This window comes from Sus scrofa, chromosome 6 (assembly GCF_000003025.6).
Source record: "Sus scrofa isolate TJ Tabasco breed Duroc chromosome 6, Sscrofa11.1, whole genome shotgun sequence".
In the NCBI taxonomy this organism is placed as follows: Eukaryota; Metazoa; Chordata; class Mammalia; order Artiodactyla; family Suidae; genus Sus; species Sus scrofa.
Genome location: NC_010448.4, coordinates 59,347,250 through 59,365,890, shown reverse-complemented (window position 1 = coordinate 59,365,890; position 18,641 = coordinate 59,347,250). Strand labels below are relative to the sequence as shown.

Genomic DNA, 18,641 nt, shown 5'->3' with positions numbered 1-18,641 from the left:
CCGTGTCAGATGGAAGGGGGGGAATCTGAGGTCCTGCGGGGCTGACACTCCCCCCCCCCCCACCTCCCAACACCTGTCTCTCGGCTTTAGCGCCTGTTGTCATCGGGGTGGAATCCTGGTGGCAGACAAAGGGATGGGGGTGGGGAGGGGGGACAGAGAGACAGACAGAGACGGAGAAAGAAAAGGAGAGTCACAGAGCCCGAGAAACAGGGTGTGGGGGGAGGAGGCCCAGAGGGATGCAGAGCAGGGGACCAGAGCCACGGGGCAAAGTGCCCCTTTTCCCCTTTCATCACTAAGCATTCTCTGGGACCTACTGCCTGCTGAGCCCGGGCGACTTCAGAGCAGAGCGTGCCCCGTGCCCTGGGCAGTGGCGAGCCCGAGGGGGCCCTGACCCAGCCCCCGGGGGTTCTGGGCAGGGAGGCTGGGGTGGGGAGAGGCCTTGGAGCAGCTGGGAGATGCCTGGATCCCGAACACGGAGCCAGGGTGGGGGCAGGGCAGCCTCGGAGCTGGGCTGAGAGTTTGAGGAAAGGAATTCTCTCCCCCTCCCTCTGCCCCCGGGGCGGGGCTGAGCCTCTGGCTATAAACCCGGGGTGCCCAGCTAGACTTGCCCAACTGGACTCTGCCCCAAAGCGTACACCTCTGCCGACCCAACCTCAGGTAACAGCCCTGTGGTCTCTGGGGGGGGGGGTCCTTGGGGGAGGGGCAGAGTGGTGGGAGACACGAGAGGTGGGGAAAAGTGTGGAGGCCCAGGAGCCCTGAAAGCGAAGGTCTGGGAATTTGAGGGGGCCAGGCTTCAAAGGACCTGGGGATGGAGGGGCATGTATTGGGATGGAGGGACTAGGGAATGGGGCCGGGGGGTGCCAGGATTTGGGAGCTCCAGAATTTACATCTTCAGACCTCGGTGCTCTGAGGGTATGTCAGAAATTGGGAATCTTCATAAATCAACTCTATTCCAATAAAATTAAATAATAATTCAAGAAGGAGTAAGAAAAGAAATTGGGAACCTCTGGGCTCGGCTGGCAGACAGTCTGGGTGTCAGGACCAGGGTGCGGGCAGTGCCTCAGAATCTGGAGGTTTAGGAATTGAGGTCTCAGGATCTGAAATCTTATGATTGGAGGTATTAGAATTTGTGGAGTCATATTTTGGGGTATCAGGAATCGGGCCCCTGAGTCTGGGCATCCAGGTTTTGGGGTCTCATAAGCTTAAGGTTCCCAAATTTAAGGATTCAAGACTGAGGGGGTCAAGGTTTTAGGGTGGCCAGGCCCATAATCTGGAGTATCAACAGTTGGGGTGTCAGAATCCGGAGATATGAGGACTTAGCCATCTTCAGAATTCCTAAATTGGGATCTGTGGGTATTAAGATTTGGGGACCTCAGATTTGGGGGAGTCTTAGTATTTAGGGGTCAGGATGAGGTCTGGGGACAGAAGCTGCTCTTGTGTGTCCTGTCCCCTCCACAGCTGTGGGTGAAGGTGACTGATAACCAGCCAAAGGGGAGGGGACAAGGGTGGCAGAGGGGAGTGGGTATGATGAATTCTCCCAGAACCCCTCCTCCTAGAATACTTTTTAGATGTCCTCTGTGTCACCCTCCACGACATCCCCCCAAAATAGCCCTTGGGGGTGGGGCAGCTATTGTCTTCAGGCCACTGTGTCTTCCCCAAATACCTTCCCCTAATCCCTCCTCAGATCAGGTTCCAAAGGACTTGTCATAAGACAAAAGAGGGCAGCTGTGGTGAGGGGGTGGGGCCTGTGGCTTTGGGGTTGGTGGGGCCATACCTTCCCAAGCCCTGTCTTCATCCGCGGTTTAGGAATCTTTGGGAGTTGAGGGCCCCCAGCTCCTCCTCCCCCAGACCCAGGGGTCCTGTCCCAGCCCCTTCTCCCTCAGACCCAGGGGTCCTGCCCCAGCCCCTTCTCCCTCAGACCCAGGGGTCCTGCCCCAGCCCCTTCTCCCTCAGACCCAGGGGTCCAGCCCCCAGCTCCTCCTCCCTCAGACCCGGGGGTCCAGCCCCAGGCCCCCGGCCTCAGACCCAGGATCCAGCCCCCAGCTCCTCCTCCCTTGGACCCAGGGGTCCAGGTCCCAGCCCCTCCTCCCTCAGACCCTGGAGTCCTGCCCCAGCCCCTCCTCCTCCAGACCCAGGGGTCCAGCCCCAGCCCCCCCCCCCCCCGTCAGACCCAGGATCCAGCCCCCAGCCCCTCGTCCCTCAGACCCGGGCGTCGGGACCCCAGGTCGGGGATCCCGAGTCCCTCGTTTGGACCCCCGTTCTCTGCCTCTCTAGGTCACGCCAGGATGTCTGACGCCGAAGAGCAGGAATATGAGGAGTGAGTGATGCTGGCGGGAGGGCTGGGGGCTCGGAGCGGGGGAGACCCCCTCCGCCTCCGAGGCGCCTAACTCTCCCCCTCCCTCTTTTCTCCCCGCCCGGGTCCTCAGGGAGCAGCCTGAAGGTGAGTGCACTTCGGCCCACCCCGCCCGACCGGCCCGACGCCCATCCTCCTGGGAGGGAAAAGCCCATCGTGCCCGGCGGCCGCTGAGGCTGACGGGTCCCCCCCCCCGCCCCGCCCAGCTGAGACTCGAGCCCGAACCTGGGTCTCTGCCCCCTCACCCACTGGGTCCCCTCTCTGAAAGCCCTTCCACCCCGGGTCCCCCTGGGCCCCTAACCCCTCTTCTCTCTCCCCGACCCCTTCCAGAAGAGGAGGCTGCTGAGGAGGAGGAAGGTGAGGCCCCGGACTCCGCAGGTCTGGAGCTGGACGCAGGTCTGGGGGGGTGGGGGACAGGCGGGTGGGTGGGGGGCCCGCTGGTCCAGGGGTGCAGGCCGGGCGGGGCGCGGGGCTTTCGGGGTTCTCGGCCTCAGTTCCTTTAACAGCCTCTCCCCTCTCTCCCCTCTCTCCCCCCCTGCATCCGGGCCTGGCCGCTCCCCTCCCCTGGCTCCCCAAACCCTCGCTTCTCCTCCTGCCCCCTCCCCAGCCCCCGAGGAGCCAGAGCCGGTGGCAGAGCGAGGTAACCGCGGCTGCTTCGCTTCCTGAGACCAATTGCGGGGTGTCCTCTGGGCCCTGACCTCCACGAGAACTCCCTCCCCGCCCCCATAACCCGCCCCGGACCCGGTCCTTTAAGCCCCGGAGAGCCCGCGCGCCCTCTGGTGGCCACGAAGGGAAATAGCCTCGCAGCGGCTTTAACCCGTTCCCTTCCTTCTTAAAGGGACCGACACCCAAGCCTTCTTCCCCAGACTGGAGGAATACTTATAGAAGGGTTGGATGTTTGCGGAGAGGCACCCCTCCTCCCCTCTCATCTTCGCCTGTTATTTTTCTCCCCCATATACATTCAAAGGTTGGGGCCTGGGTTGCAGAAGGGGGTAGCAGTGGGGGTCTGGATTCCTGTGTCCCCAAGGGGGAGGTGGCTGGGGACACAACTCCAGGGTCCCCGAGTGAACAGAGGGCTTGGGGAGGAGGGCAGGAGCTCTGGGTCTGCAGAAGGAGGGTGGGGGGTTTGGAAGCCTGGTTTCCCAGCGAAGCGAGTGGAGGGGGGGAATCCCCACACCGGTTCTGAATGTATATCTGATGCGTGTGACCCCTCCCTCCCTTTACGGCCACCCCGATTTCCCTTCTCCTCTTTTACCCCCGCCATACCCCTCCCCCAGGGCTGCAGGACAAGGGAACTGGGCCTGGGGACCAAGTCTTGGGGGGGCGAGGAGGGCCCACCTTTGGGTGTGTCGCGTCCTCCCACGCCCACAAACTCTTGCTAATTGTGTCTTTGTATCCCCCCCCCCAACAGAAGAGGAGCGCCCCAAGCCAAGGTGAGATCCTAGGGCTGGGGGTGGGGTCTCTTAGATCTAGCCCCTGCCTTCAGAGACAGGGTGCAAAAAAAGACGGGAGGAGGAGTTCCCGTCGTGGCGCAGTGGTTAATGAATCCGACTAGGAACCATGAGGTGGCAGGTTCCATCCCTGGCCTTGCTCCGTGGGTTAAGGATCCGGCATTGCCGTGAGCTGTGGTGTAGGTCGCAGACACGGCTCGGACCCCGCGTTGCTGTGGCTGTGGTGTAGGCCGGTGGCTACAGCTCCGATTGGACCCCTAGCCTGGGAACCTCCATAGGCCGCAGGAGCAGCCCTAGAAAAGGCAAAAGACAAAAAAGAAAAAAAAAAAAAAAAAAAAAAAGACAGAGGAGAGGGGGAGGGACACCTACGAAAGGACAGTGATTCTGTCCTTCAGCAAACATTTCTGGTGAACTTCCCATGGTATTTGATGAGTCAGAGTGTGGCTGCCCTGCTGGTGAAGCAGACCCAGATACAAAGATGGTAGCACAGAAGAGGCCCTAGCTATGCCCGGTGGCAGTCATGGAGGGCTTCCTGGGGGAGGTGCTGCCCTGAGTCCTGGGAGTTTGCTAATTGAAGGAGGTGGGAGAGATTGTAGTCGAGGAAGCAATGCAGAAGGTGCAAGGTCCAGCGGCCAGATCTCGGCCAGTCTTTGAGGATCCAAGCTCTGCAGACAGGTGGAGGCCAGGCTGTGAGAGCTCCTTGGGAGAGGGAGAGGAGACCTGGAGGTGGGGACCTTGGGGCCAGAGATTGGTGTTGCAATCTGAGCATGAGATGCAGTGGACAGTGGAGTTTCACCACGGCTTGAGGGATGAGGAGGCAGAGTCAGATGGGAGTGAGGACACAGCTGGGCTGCAGCATCAGGAAAGCTCGTTGGAGGCAGGAAGGCCTCAGGTGCGGAGAATGTCAGGCGAAGGCCATTGCAAGCTGAGCACACAGCATGTGCAAAGGCCCGGGGGCGTGAAGCCATGTGGCATGGCCAGAGAACTGTAGAATTTGGTGAGTTTTCAGGGAAGAAGGCCTAAGCCTGGGCAGGGGGCAGGGGGTGGAAAGGGGGCCACAGACGGAGAGATTTCCAGGTTGGGGAGCTCAGCTGGGGCATGGAGCCATCCGTTACCTGGAGTCTGGAGATTGGGAGAGAGTCTGAGCTGGAGACCAGTGTTGGTGAATCCTCAGTAATTGAGGAGAATCCAAGTCACAGATGAATGATATTAATCACTAGCATTTCCTACAAATGAATCAGAGGGTAAAACTCTCACCAGGGGACAAGGAGACAGCGATGAGGGCAGGCAGAGCCTTAGGAAGCCTATCAGAAGAAAGCGTGTTCTTAGAAACCAAAGAAAGAGAAAATTTCAAGAAGTGGGAGTTCGGGGCTGGGCTTCAAGAAGGCAAAGGCGTATCCCCAGAGATGCCCCATACAAATGCAACAGCAAGATCCAAACGAACCTTTTTTTTTTTTTTTTTTTTTTTTTTTTTAGTAGTAGCCACATTTTAAAAAGTAAAAGCAGGAGTTCCTGTCGTGGCTCAGTGGTTAACGAATCCGACTAGGCACCATGAGGTTGTGGTTCGATCCCTGGCCTCGCTCAGTGGTCCGGCGTTGCCTTGAGCTGTGGTGTAGGTCGCATACGCCGCTCAAATCCCATATTGCATAGGCCCGCAGCTACAGCTCGGATTTGACCCCTGGCCTGGGAACTTCCATATGCAGCCATAGAAAAGACAAAAAAAAAGAAAGTAAAACGAAATAGGTAAAATTCTTCCCAATAGCATATTTTATTCACCCTTGTTATACCTAAAATCTCATCATTTCAACACTAATCCATAAAAACATTGCTAGCGAAATATTTTACATGATTTTGGTCAAGCGCCTCTGATCTGGACCAGCCACGTTCCAGGTGCTCAGGCATCACACACGTGTGGCTGGTGCAGCCCATCAGAGAGGTCAAAATACTCGGTGTTTCTCCCCTTCTGTCCACTCAGCCGTCCCGTGGTGCCTCCACTGATCCCCCCGAAGATCCCAGAGGGGGAACGCGTGGACTTCGATGTAAGTAACAGACACCTCATCCCACGCGGGGCTTCTGGCCTTTAGGGTTCCCGTTAGGAAGAGCTCCCCCTCCCTATCTTCCCCTTCCCCTCCCCTCCCCCTTCCTCTCTCCCTCCCCTTTCTCATCCTCCCCATCCCCCTCCTCCTTCTCTCTTGGCGTCTTTTTCCTTCTCTTTGTTTTTTCCCTGCTCCCTTTTTTTCTTGTCCCGGGAGCCCCCCAGCGTCCGAGCACGATGCTTTGCTTCCCCCTGCTGGACACAAGGTGCATGGCAGCCGTCTGTCTGAGATGGTCAAGCCCACGCGTTCTTGCCGCCCTGAAGGGCTCTGCCTGCCCAGCCGTCTCAGAAGTGCCAAGGGCGCCTTCTCCCGCACCGCCTGGGAATGACCGGCCTCTCACTCTGTCCCATAGGACATTCACCGCAAGCGCATGGAAAAAGATCTGCTGGAGCTGCAGACGCTCATTGACGTGCATTTTGAGCAGCGCAAGAAAGAGGAAGAGGAGCTCGTGGCGCTGAAAGAGCGTATTGTGAGTCGGGGGAGGCGGGGTCCCCCAGATTCTTCCCCTTCCTTCCATCCTTTGGGTCTTGGGAGATACAGAGAACCGTTCCCGTCCAGTACAGACCCGAGGCTGAAACTTTGGGGGATGTACCCAAGTCGGTATCCATCTCACTCTTGACCTAACCTGGGAAGGGGTAAGGGGGTTCCTGCACCCCTTCATTCTTCTCCCTCCCCCAGGAGCGGCGCCGGGCAGAGAGAGCTGAGCAACAGCGCTTCAGAACCGAGAAGGAGCGGGAGCGTCAGGCTAAACTGGCGGTGGGTGGTGCTTCCCCTCCTCCCAGGGGCCCAAATGTTAATTTCCCAGCTGGGAATACACTCAGATTTTCCCTTCAGGATATTCTCCATGATCCCAAGAAAGCCCTCTTGCTGTTACTCAAGGATCTTTCTATTGGAAGGGCCCCAACCCCAACTGAATTTAGCAGAAGGAGAACTTTATCTGGTCATAGAACTAAATGGTTCAGGGTATGTCTTGCTTCAGGCATGGCTGGATCAAGGGACTCAACTAATACCACAAAAACCCAGCTATTCTCTTCTCATCCCTTGGCCAATATTTCTGTGGACACTGGGGTGACCAACGTATCCTGGTTTGCCCTGGACTCTCCTGGTCTGAGTCTGAAAATCCTGCCTCCCATCAGCCCTGGAAGAACCAGATTGTTGGTCATCCTACTGGACACCCCTGTTCCCAGGCAGGGGTAGTAAATGGCCACCAGCTGCTCTGGCTTAAACCCCCCTTTCCTCTGTCTTTTGCAAAATCCTGGGGTATGTTCAGATTGTTCACCTGTCCATTGTGGAGTGAATCACTGGCTAACTGGGGGCGAGTGGCTGCAATGCTCCTCTTGGTTCAGGCCTTGGAAGATGCCTCAACTTGATATTAAGTAGTGGCTCACTCAAACCACTTTTCAACAAACAATTTTTTTTTTAAAGTATAGTTGATTTACAGTGTTGTGCCAATTTCTGCTGCACCGCTGAGTGACCCAGCCATATATACGCACATACATTGCCTTCCTTATTTTACCCTCCACCATGTCCTATACCAAGTGACTGGACAGAGTTCCCTGTGCTGTCCAGCAGGACCTCATTGCTTATCCATTCTAAAGGTCATAGTTTGCATCTGCCAACCCCAAACTCCCCGTCCATCCCTCCCCCTTCCCCTCCCCCTTGGCAACCTCAAGTCTGTTCTCCATGTTTCTGAGTCTGTTTGGGTTTTGTGGATTGGTTCATTTTGCACCATATTTTATTTTATTGTCTATATTTTATTTTTTTGCTTTTTAAATTTTTAAAATTTTTTTATTTTTTTGACTTTTTGCCTTTTCTAGGGCCACACCTGCAGCATATGGAGGTTCCCAGGCTAGGGGTCTAATCAGAGCTGTTGCTGCCAGCCTACACCACAGCCACAGCAACGTGGGATCCAAGCTGCATCTGCGACCTACACCACAGCTCACAGCAACGCTGGATCCTTAACCCACGGAGCAAGGCCAGGAATGGAACCTGCAACCTCATGGTTCCTAGTCAGATTCGTTAACCACTGAGCCGCTACAGGAACTCTGTTTTTGCTTTTTTTTTTTTTTTTAGGGCTGCACAAGCGGCATATGGAAGTTCCCAGGGTAGGGGTTGAATCAAAGCTGCAGCTGCTACAGCTCATGGCAATGCCAGATCCCTACCCCACTGAGAGAGGTCAGGGATCAAACCCGAATCCTCGTGGATACTAGTCGGGTTTGTTATGGCTGAGCCATAAGGGGAGCTCCATTTACACATTATTTAGATTCCACACATAGGTGATGTCATATAGTATTTGTCGAACCACTGCTATTTATTTATTTATCTTTTTGTCTTTTTTTTAGGACCACACCTGCAGCATGTGGAGGTTCCCAGGATAGGGGTCGAATGAGAGCTGTAGCCGCTGGACTACACAACAGCCACAGCGATGCCAGATCTGAGCCACATCTGTGACCTACACCCCAGCTCACGGCAACGCTGGATCCTTAACCCACGGAGGGAGGCCAGGGATTGAACCCACAACCTCGTGGTTCCTAGTCGGATTCATTGCTGCTGCACCATGATGGGAACTCCTCAAACCACTTTCAAAGACTAGGGGTCCCCAAAGATGTCCACATCTAATTCCCAGAGACTAGAAATAGGAGACCTCCATGGTATAAAAGAGCCTTTGCAGACGTTAAATTGAAGATCTTGAGATGGGAAGAGGATCCTGGATTTTCTGGGTGAGCCCCGTGTCTTCACAAAGGTCCTTATAAGAGGGAGGAGCTTTGATGATGGAGGAAGGGGCCTCGAGCCCAGGCATGCGGGCAGCACCCAGAAACTGGAAAAGGAAACATGTGAATATCCCCTAGAGCTTCTAGAAAGAATCAGCCCTGTTCACACCTTGACTTCAGCTCACAAGACCCATTTCAGACTTCTGGTCTGCATGCAGAGCTATAAGATGATAAATACACTTGTTAGAGTTCCCGTTGTGGCTCGGCCCTAAGGAGCCTGGCTGGTATCCCTGGGGATGTGGGTTCGATCCCTGGCCTTGCTCAGTGGGTCGGGGATCCAGCTTTGCCCTCAGCTGTGGCATAGCTCGTAGACAAGGCTCAGATCCCATATCGCAGCTCCAGTTCAAGCCCTAGCCCGGGAACTTCCATATGCCATGGGCCTGGCATTAAAGAAGTGGGGGAGAAAAGATGGGCATTGTCTTAAGCCACTGTGTTTGCGAATTTCCGCAGTGAGAGGAGACTAATTCAGTGGGAAAGGTTGGGCAAGTGGAAAATCCGCATGTCCACTTCACCTGCCCTTCCAGCAGCGGGGGGCCTTGTCTGGACAAGCTGCTATTTCTGGAACATGCAGTCAGACTTTCTAAAGTGGTAATGGCTTAGTCAAGTTATTCTAGAATCGTTTCCTCAGGCTCAAGCCCAAGAGCCTCTTTTTCTTTTCTTTTGCTTTTTTTTTCTTTTCTTTTTGCTTTTTAGGGCTATACCCATGGCATATGGAGGTTCCCAGGCTAGGGGTCTAACCGGAGCTGTAGCTGCTGGCCTACACCACAGCAACACAAGATCCAAGCCGCATCTGTGACCTACACCACAGCTCACAGCAACGCCGGATCCTTAACCCACTGAGCAAGGCCAGGGCTTGAACCTGCAACCTCATGGCTATCTGTCAGATTAGTCTCCCCTGCACCACGACCAGAACTCCAAGGCCAAGGGCCTCTTTACTGTCCCAAGCCCCGCCCCCCATTCCCATGACAGTTGCCCTCCTTGACCCTCCAAGGACAGTCATTCTCCTCTTCATGAGACTAAGAGAGAGTAAGTCCCAGAGAGGGTATGTGTCTGCACTGAGGTCACACAGCAAAGGTCGCCATTGGTCATTTCAGGTGGGAACATGCAGAAAAAAGCAAGCAGGTTCCACCCCCACCCCAGCTTACTTTCTTGCTGCGGGGGTGGGGGGGTATAAAAAGGCCAAAAGAGGGGGAAGGATTGCAGGTGCTCACACAGCCTGGCCTGGAAGGGCCGGGAGGTTGGGGGCGGGGGGATGTCGGCAGTCTTGACCTTGTCTTTCCTGCTTGGGTCTCACTGATCCTTGCTTCAAGAACCCAGGTCTCGGAGTTCCCGTCGTGGCGCAGTGGTTAACGAATCCGACTAGGAACCATGAGGTTGCGGGTTCGGTCCCTGCCCTTGCTCAGTGGGTTAACGATCCGGCGTTGCCGTGAGCTGTGGTGTAGGTTGCAGATGCGGCTCGGATCCCGCGTTGCTGTGGCTCTGGCGTAGGCCGGTGGCTACAGCTCTGATTGGACCCCTAGCCTGGGAACCTCCATATGCCGCGGGAGCGGCCCAAGAAATGGCAACAACAACAAAAGACAAAAAAAAAAAAAAAAAAAGAACCCAGGTCCCCTTCCCTCGCAGTCCAGGGCTGGGGGAGGCCTGGGATTAAGCCCTTCCTTCCCACAGGAGGAGAAGATGAGGAAGGAAGAGGAAGAGGCTAAGAAGCGGGCCGAGGATGACGCCAAAAAGAAGAAGGTTCTGTCCAACATGGGGGCCCATTTTGGGGGTTACCTGGTCAAGGTGAGTTCACTCTGCTGGGGCCTGAGGGCTGGGTTCCTAGGGAGGAGGGGCTGGGGGCCAGAGTCCTGGGTCTGAGGGAGGAGAAGCTGGGGGGGGGTCTAGATTCCTGGGGTCCTGGGGGGGATGGTGGCAGGTGGTGTAGGCCCCTGGGTCCTGGGGGAGGAGGTGGCAGGTGGTGTAGGCCCCTGGGTCCTGGGGGAGGAGGTGGCAGGTGGTGTAGGCCCCTGGGTTCTGGTAGGGAACCATCCAGAGGATCCATCCTCCAGCTCAACATGTCCCCTCCCAACCCTCAGGCAGAACAGAAGCGGGGCAAGCGCCAGACAGGGCGTGAGATGAAACAGCGCATTCTGTCCGAGCGTAAAAAGCCTCTGAATATCGACCACATGGGAGAGGACCAGCTCCGGTAGGCGGGAGGGGCCTGGGGGTGAGACGGGCAGATAAGGGGACCCCCGGCCTAGATCCGAGTGGGAGGAAGCCCTGGTGCGGTGTGACTTTGGGCAAGTGTCTCTCTCTCTCTCTGGGCCGCTGTAACATCCCCTATGGAACGTTTCCCTGAGGTAGGACTGACTTTTTTTAGTTGCTGAGACCTGTAGAGTCTGGGAGATAATGTGATGGGAAGCCAGGGCTCACAGAAGGAGATTAGGAAATGATATTGTCTTAATAATGCCCCAGGAACTCCAAATGGGCCCAGTTTTTTTTTTTTTTTTTTCCTTTTTCTTTTTGGCTGCACCCAGGCCAGGGATCGAACTGAGCCAGTACCCCACGCCATGGCAGTGACGCCACATCCTTAACCCCTAGGCCACCGTGGAAATTTCCCTGAGCCCCATCGTCTACTCGAATTAAAATCAGACGGGCTGGCAACACTTTTGCAGCCCCGTCTCTTCCGGGTGGGCTCTGCCTCACCCTTCACAGCTCATGCATCACACAGCCTGCATCTCAGGATAAGCCGCTGGAGGGAAGGCTGGGGACGGTCTTGGGCTTTGCGGCTCCAAATCTGAAACCACTTGCCCAGGGCTCAGTGCCGGCTCCACCGCTTACAGCTGTGTCTTCTTAGGCACATTGTTCAACTCCTCTCAGGCTTTTCTCCTCATTGGTAAAATGAGGGCATGATAAAATCTACCTGGCAGAGCTGCCAAAGGTCAGTGAGATGACGATAACACCAGCAGCTCCCTCCGGAGGGCTCACAGAAGAGAGAGATATTGTTGTTACCATTATCTTGAAATTGAGCAACCCGGGAGTTCCCTTCATGGCTCAGAGGTGAAGAACCCGACTAGGATCCATGAGGATGCCGATTGGATCCCTGGCCTCATTCAGCGGGTCAAGGACTGGTGTTGCCGTGAGCTGTGGTGTAGGTCACAGACGTGGCTCGGATCTGGCGTGGCTGTGGCTGTGGTGTAGGCCAGTGGCTACATCTCCGATTAGACCCCTAGCCTGGGAACCTCCATATGCCGCAGGTGCAGCCCTAAAAGAAAATAAAAAGAAGAAGAGCAACCTGAGGTACAGAGAGGTTATGTAAACTTTCTAGAGTTGCACAGCTTACAAGTGAAAGAATGGGGATTTGAACCCTGGGCAGTCTGTGTTCTTTGTCACTGTTCTATAAAGGGGTATGATGGTCAATACATAACAAAAGGCTCTTCAGGAGCTAAAAGTCCATATTCTTAGCATTCGCTCCTTTCCGTGGTGTAATCTCCCACGTGGCTGATTTCAAATGACGGGTGTGAGGGCTCTGCACTCGCAGTCGGGGAAGGATGTGCAGAATTGGCTCTTGGAAGGTTCCCGCCTGCCACCAGCTACGCACTCTCCTTCCAACCACGTCATCACAGGTGCCGGGCATTAAGTAATGTTCCCTTTTCCTTTTTCCTCCTCTTCCCTTCCCCCACCACACATCCACTTGTAATTTGGATCCTTTTTTTTTTTTTTTTTTTTTGTCTTTTTGCCTTTTCTAGGGCTGCTCCCGCGGCATATGGAGGTTCCCAGGCTAGGGGTCGAATCAGAGCTGCAGCCGCCAGCCTACACCACAGCCACAGCAACTTGGGATCCTAGCTGCATCTGAAACATACACCACAGCTCACAGCAATGCTGGATCCTTAACCCACTGAGAAAGGCTGGGGATCAAACCTGCGTTCTCATGGATCCTAGTTGGATTCATTAACTGCTGAGCCATAAGGGGAACTCCCATTTCCTATTTTTCTGTTTCACCACTATGTCCAACCTCAATATCACCTCATATTCCAAAGTGGCTGCTGGTGCTCCAGCCATCACAGCCAAGCAGCAGAAAGAAATTGCAAGGGAAGAACCACACAGGCTTACCTGGAATCTCTACCCAATGACCCATTTTGATCTCATTGGCCAGCCTACCTGCAAGGGAGTTACTGGGAAGAGTAGCTTTTTAAACTGAGTCTGCTGCAAAAAATTCTGAATTTAAGGAAGAAAGAAGGGATATTGGGTGGGCAACCAGCCACCTGTTTCACAGTTTTATTTCTATGTTTCTCTGGAGAGGGAAACAGGATCCCAGGGGGAGTCGCTTGGTTGTAGTCACAAACCAGGGAATTCCAGAGCCGGTGTTTGAACCAAGGCTTTCTGACTCCAGGACTTGGGCCGTTAACCAAGGAAAGGAAGGAGGTGGGCAGAGACCTAAAAACCCTGTGCTGCAAAATGTCACAATATTTGAGTACTGTGTCTTCAAATATTGACAAACTGGCACCGGCACACACGGCCTCTGTGTGGCTTTGGAGGGATCTTTCAGCCTTTCTGGGCCCGGCGCATGGCCTGGCTCCCTTCCATGACAGCCCTTCTGCCCTGCCAGGGAGAAGGCCCAGGAACTGTCGGATTGGATCCACCAGCTGGAGTCGGAGAAGTTTGACCTGATGGCGAAGCTGAAGCAGCAGAAATACGAGGTGAGATCCATCTCTGGGCAGGCGCAGGCCGGGTGGGAGACGGGGGCGGGGCGGGTGGGCGGGGTTGTGAGGAGTGGGCGGGAGCGGGCCGGCATGTCCCTCCGGCTCTGCGAGCGTCTCCCTCCCGTCTCCCCACCAGATCAACGTGCTGTACAACCGCATCAGCCACGCCCAGAAGTTGTAAGTGTGAACGCGCACCGAGGCCCCCCCCGCGCCGCCTCTCGGGCCTCTCTTTCCTTCCTTCCCGCTGCCCCTCACTCCGCACCCCCCTTCTTGGGGTCTCTGTCTTGGCCCCTCTTTCTCTGGGACGCCCTCGTTATTTGTCCGTCTCTCTTCTGGGGTCTCCATCCCTGTTCCTCCGTCCTTCTAAATCACTGGCTCTGGGACAGGGGCTGATCCTGTCCCCACCCCAGGGGACACCGGGGGAGGGGGGAGCTCCAGGGAGCTGGTGGGTGGAGCCCTGGGCTGCCGCTCAACGTCCTACTCTACCCAGGACGCCCCCGCCTCAGAGAAGGGTCCGGCCCCCAAATGTCACTAGCGCCGAGGCGGAGCAGCCCGTCTCGTTCTCTGTCCCTTGCTCTGTCTCCCGCTTTGCTTCCCGCCCACCTTCCTTCCCTTCCGCCTTCTGTGCTTCTCTCTTTGCTTCATTTCCAACTTTCTGCCTCGTTCACCCCAACCCTCCCGGCCTCCCTGCACGCGGTCCTTCCTTTCCCTTCCTTGGCCCAGCCTGGTGCCCCCAAACATGTATCAGCACCCACGGGGACATCCTGAACTCACCCACCGATAGCAGCTCCCGCCCCATCTGTTCACCGCTCCACCCCAGGCAGGGACCCCAACCACAAGGCACTTGCGGGGAGGGGCAGGCGGGCGTTTGGGAGGGGGGGACTTCCCGAATCGAGGGCAGGGGCCCCGACTCCGAGGAGGTCCTCCTGCCTGATACCCCTCCTCCTCCTCCAGCCGGAAGGGGGCCGGGAAAGGCCGCGTCGGAGGCCGCTGGAAGTGAGCAGGTGGGCGCTCGCCCACCCTGAGCACCGAGGAGCCGCCGTTGCAGTGTGTGTCCCACCTGGGGCTTGAAATAAATGCTCCACTCCTGGCACCTGCTGAGTTCCTTGCCTCTTCTTAATGCGCGGGCCCCCCAGTCAAGGGCGGGGCCGCCGCTCTCGGGCGATGCTTCCCCGCAGTGGGAACACACACAGGGGCTGGGGACCTAACGTGGTGTCGCCTCTGTGGAAGGCCGTCTGGGAGTTCCTCAAAAAGTTAAACGTAGAGAGACCGCAGAACCCAGCCACCCACGAGAACTGAGATTATGTCCTCCCGAAACCTAACCTTGGCAGCAGCATCAGTGCCAGAGCCAAGAAGTGGAAAGAACCCACAAGCCCGTCCATGGATGAAGGGCTACAAAGCACCGCAGCTCAGTCTCCAAATCGTGCTGAATGACGGCAGCTGGACACACAAGGCCACGCACCAGGTGATTCCCACGATGGGAAATGTCCAGATGGCAAATCCCTAGAGACAGGAAGGAGTGGCTTGGGGGGATGGGAGGTGATAGCTAGAAGGAATTGTGTTTCTTTTGGGGGTGGTGAAATGTTCTGGAATCAGCGAATAGTAATGCCTGCACAACTTTGTGAACGGGCTGAAAATCCCCACTGAATTACACACTTCGAAACGGCAGGTTTTTCGCTATGGGAACGCAAAACCCAGCCAGACTAAAACATGTCCAGTTCGTCCATGGGAGGGGCCGCTCAGTGACAAATTAATGTCAAATTTTAGTGTGCAGAGTCACAAGTAGGTCAGCCATGGGATGTCTTTCATAGTATGAGTCTCTTAAGTGTAAAATTTCTTTTTTTTCCCCCTGGGGCTCGGGGGGGGTGGGCAGCAGCAGAGGCGGTATTCCTGGTGATGGCTCAGCGGTTAACTAACACACCCAGCATCCATGAGTGCGAGGGTTCGATCCCTGGCCTCCCTCAGTGGGTTAAGGATCTGGTGTTGCCATGAGCTGTGATGTAGGTCGCAGGTGTGGCTCAGATCTGAGTTGCTGTGGCTGTGGTGTAGTGTAGGCCAGTGGCTACAGCTCCGACTGGACCCCTAGCCTGGGAACCTCCATGTGCTGTGGGTGCAGCCCTTAAAAAAAAAAAAAAAAGATTCAGGCCCTCAGGAAACTCCAGGTCAGATAGAGGAGACACCCCTGGACACTGTCCCAGTTGAATCAGAAGGTACCCAGGAGAGAGTGAAGACTCTGCCTTGAATAGTCAGTGTGGTTCTTCTGGAAGAGGGGGCATTTGCGTTGGGGTTTTGAAGAATGAGTAGGAGGTTAGGAGTTGGAGAAGCATGTTGCAGGCAGCCATCTACAGTCACTCATTCAACAAATATGTCCCAAGGCCTTCTGGGCCAAGTCTTGTGCTGGGAGATGCCAGGGACACAGACCTGAAGCAGACCCAAGTTTGGCCATCAGGAAACTTATAGTCCAATGTGGGAGACAGACACAGTCACCACAGTGTGATCTGAGCTCTAATAGAGGGGGTCCAGTTGTGGGAACACAGCTCTGGCTGGAAGGAATGGGGAGTCAGAGTTTTCCAAGCAGAAGTCCTGCACTAACATGTTTATTTATATATTAAACATCTCTTGGAGTTCCTACTGTGGTGCAGTGGGTTAAGAACCTGGCTGAAGGGAGTTCCTATCATGGCTTAAGTAGTTGATGAACCTAACTAGCATCCACGAGGGTGTGGGTTCGATCCATGGATTCGATCAGTGGGTTAAGGATCTGGGGTTGCCGTGAGCTGTGGTGTAGGTGGCAGAAGCGGCTTGGATCCTGCGTTGCCGTGGCTGTGGCATAGGCCAGCGGCTACAGCTCTGATTTGACCCCTAGCCTGGGAACCTCCATGTGCCCCAGGTGCAGCCCTAAAAAAAAGCCAAAAATAAAAGGGAGGCGGGTTCTTTTGTGTAAATAACTCTTCCAAGGACAGCTGAAGTAACTGAAATAAGAACTGACTTCTAATATGCCACCTCATTTTTCTTAGGAGGACGGGAGGGAGTCAGCTTGATACTTTGTAAATGTTCTCAGCACATCCCTTTATTTGAACTGTCTTTATGATGCAGAGGAGTGTTTGTCTTTCTGCCTGTCGCAGGGGAAGAGGGACCAGTCCCTTCTAATCTTTCTGAGGTTATTTTCATCAGCCTGAGGAGGGCCTGAGGTTCCAAGGTTAAGCATCAAAATTCCAGTGTTAGCATTCAGAGAAAACAGCAGGCTTGAGCAGTGAAAAAGCCTTCACCAAGGAAAAGAGACGTGCAGAAGAGAATTTAACGAGTGGAATATGAAAATGCCTGTACAGAGCCAACAGCGCCTGCCTGTGAGAAAGGCATGTACAGCAGCTCCACAACTCAAGAGGCAGAGAGGAAGAGAGCTAGCCCAGGTCCCAGAGCTAGGAAGTGGGTGGAGTCAAGACTCAAACCCGGGCCTGGCTAAATCAGAGCTGGTATTAACCATTTGTCATAAAGAGGTGAAAAGTCTAAATATAGCCGTCAGAAGTAAAGATTGCCAATAGAGCTTGTGGTGGGAACACATCCCATCGTAGGTTGTGGGGGTTAAGTGGAAATTCCATATTATGTCTCCCAAATGAATAAAGGCCGCAAACAGATAGACGCTCTACACCAAAGCTTACAGACACCATAAACACGAGCACCCAAATCAGGTTGCATTCAACTGCAGACGCGATCACAAAACACCCAAAAATCACCGTTTCGCGCAGGCACAGAAATATACATAACCACAGATGGATGATTAATCTCCCTGGGTGTGTAGGTTGAGTGGGACTCAACATCCCAAGAGCTCCCAGGACTGGATCCCCTTCGTGCCCATCCCCACGGTCTCCAGATCTCATGGGATGGATTTGCAGTTTATTTCTTTGCACAGTCCCCCCAACCCACCCCCAAGGACCTCAGAGCCTGTATGTAGGCTGCTCTGACATTCCTTGGAAGAAAAAGAATCTCGCCTGTGTCTGCATTTCAGCACTTTTCTTTGCGATTTTTAGGGGTCTTTGTTCGGGTCTCAAAGTGCGTACCTCTTTCCCAATGAGGATTCAGGTGCAAGGTACTTAAGACGGGGATAGTTTTCTTTTTTCTTTTTTCTTTTCCTTTTGCTCTTTAGGTCCCCACCTTCAGCATATGTAAGTTCCCAGGCTAGGGGTTGAATGGGAGCTGCTGGCCTACCCCACAGCCATAACAACTCAGGGTCCGAGCTGCGTCTGCGACCTGCACCACAGCTCACGGCAACGCCGGATCCTCAATCCACTGAGCAAGGCCTGGAATCGAACACGCAAGCTAAGGTTCATTTCTTGCTTTATGGTGCTACGTACTAGCCCGCCACATCAACTAGAACGCCTCATCTGGACTACAAATCCCAGCATTGCTTGCGAGGATATAGAGCCCGGCCTACACTTCCCAGCGTGCTCCACGCCTCAGGGTGATTGCAATGGCAGAGAGGGCCAGTTTAAGGCTCTGCGGGCATTTTCATTTGTGGATCCTACCTCGCAGGTTCCCTTCCCGATGTGATCCAGGGGTTACTCGGGGACTCTGGACTTATCTTGCCCTCGAATCTTATTTCTTGGGGTGTTTGGGGGCTCTGCCTAGGACTACATTTCCCAGCGCGACCAGCGGCCCATTGTCATGACCTTTGTACCGCATACATAATTTCCCAGCATGCCCTGGGCGGTCACCCAGGAAGGCTTGCAATTTTCTTGATGATCCAAGGGTTGCGGACTCAATTTCCCATAGTATCCTGGTGTTTCCCACGACCTAGAGAATCCGTTCTCTCATTCATTCATTCATTCAAAAAACTATTTCCGATCGCGTTCTACTAGGTACTGGGAACAAGGAAAGCACACAACACAAAAATCCCGGTCTTCCTGGGGCTTATTTCTTGTTGAAGGGCGCGACAAACCCAAAGTAAATAAAGTACATGACATGAAAAAGGGGAAAACGGAAAACTTCTGTACTTTTCGGGTTGTCGAGTCCATTTCCTAGTAGGTCCCCGGGGGCCAGCCCTTCGTCACCTGGATGCTGCGAACGGCATTTCCTGCATGCCCTGGGGCCGACCTCCCGCCTGTAGACTCCACTTCCCAGCACGCCAATCAGATTTCCTTTTGACACCGCGGAGCTGCGAATTTCCCAGTGTGCCTCGGGGCGGGACTATTGCAGAGATCCATTTCCGTTTATGGACTCCACTTCCCAGAGTTCCCCGCGGTCCGCCCTCAGGCGGTTGCCGGTTGCCTCTCCAGCCTGTGGACTCCATTTCC

General features: G+C 54.9%; 1 protein-coding gene across 16 annotated transcripts; it reads left to right on the top strand.

Annotated features, from left to right (window-relative positions):
* TNNT1 (troponin T1, slow skeletal type) lies at positions 307–14,446 on the top strand. Of its 16 annotated transcripts, none has more exons than XM_005655965.3 (14): positions 307–657; positions 2,275–2,317; positions 2,427–2,440; positions 2,684–2,710; positions 2,961–2,993; positions 3,765–3,786; positions 5,780–5,843; positions 6,253–6,369; positions 6,579–6,656; positions 10,340–10,453; positions 10,747–10,856; positions 13,260–13,350; positions 13,490–13,530; positions 14,308–14,446. In XM_005655965.3, exons 2-14 carry the CDS (start codon positions 2,286–2,288, stop codon positions 14,351–14,353), a joined length of 789 nt encoding a protein of 262 aa, XP_005656022.1. In that variant the 5' UTR covers positions 307–657; positions 2,275–2,285; the 3' UTR covers positions 14,354–14,446.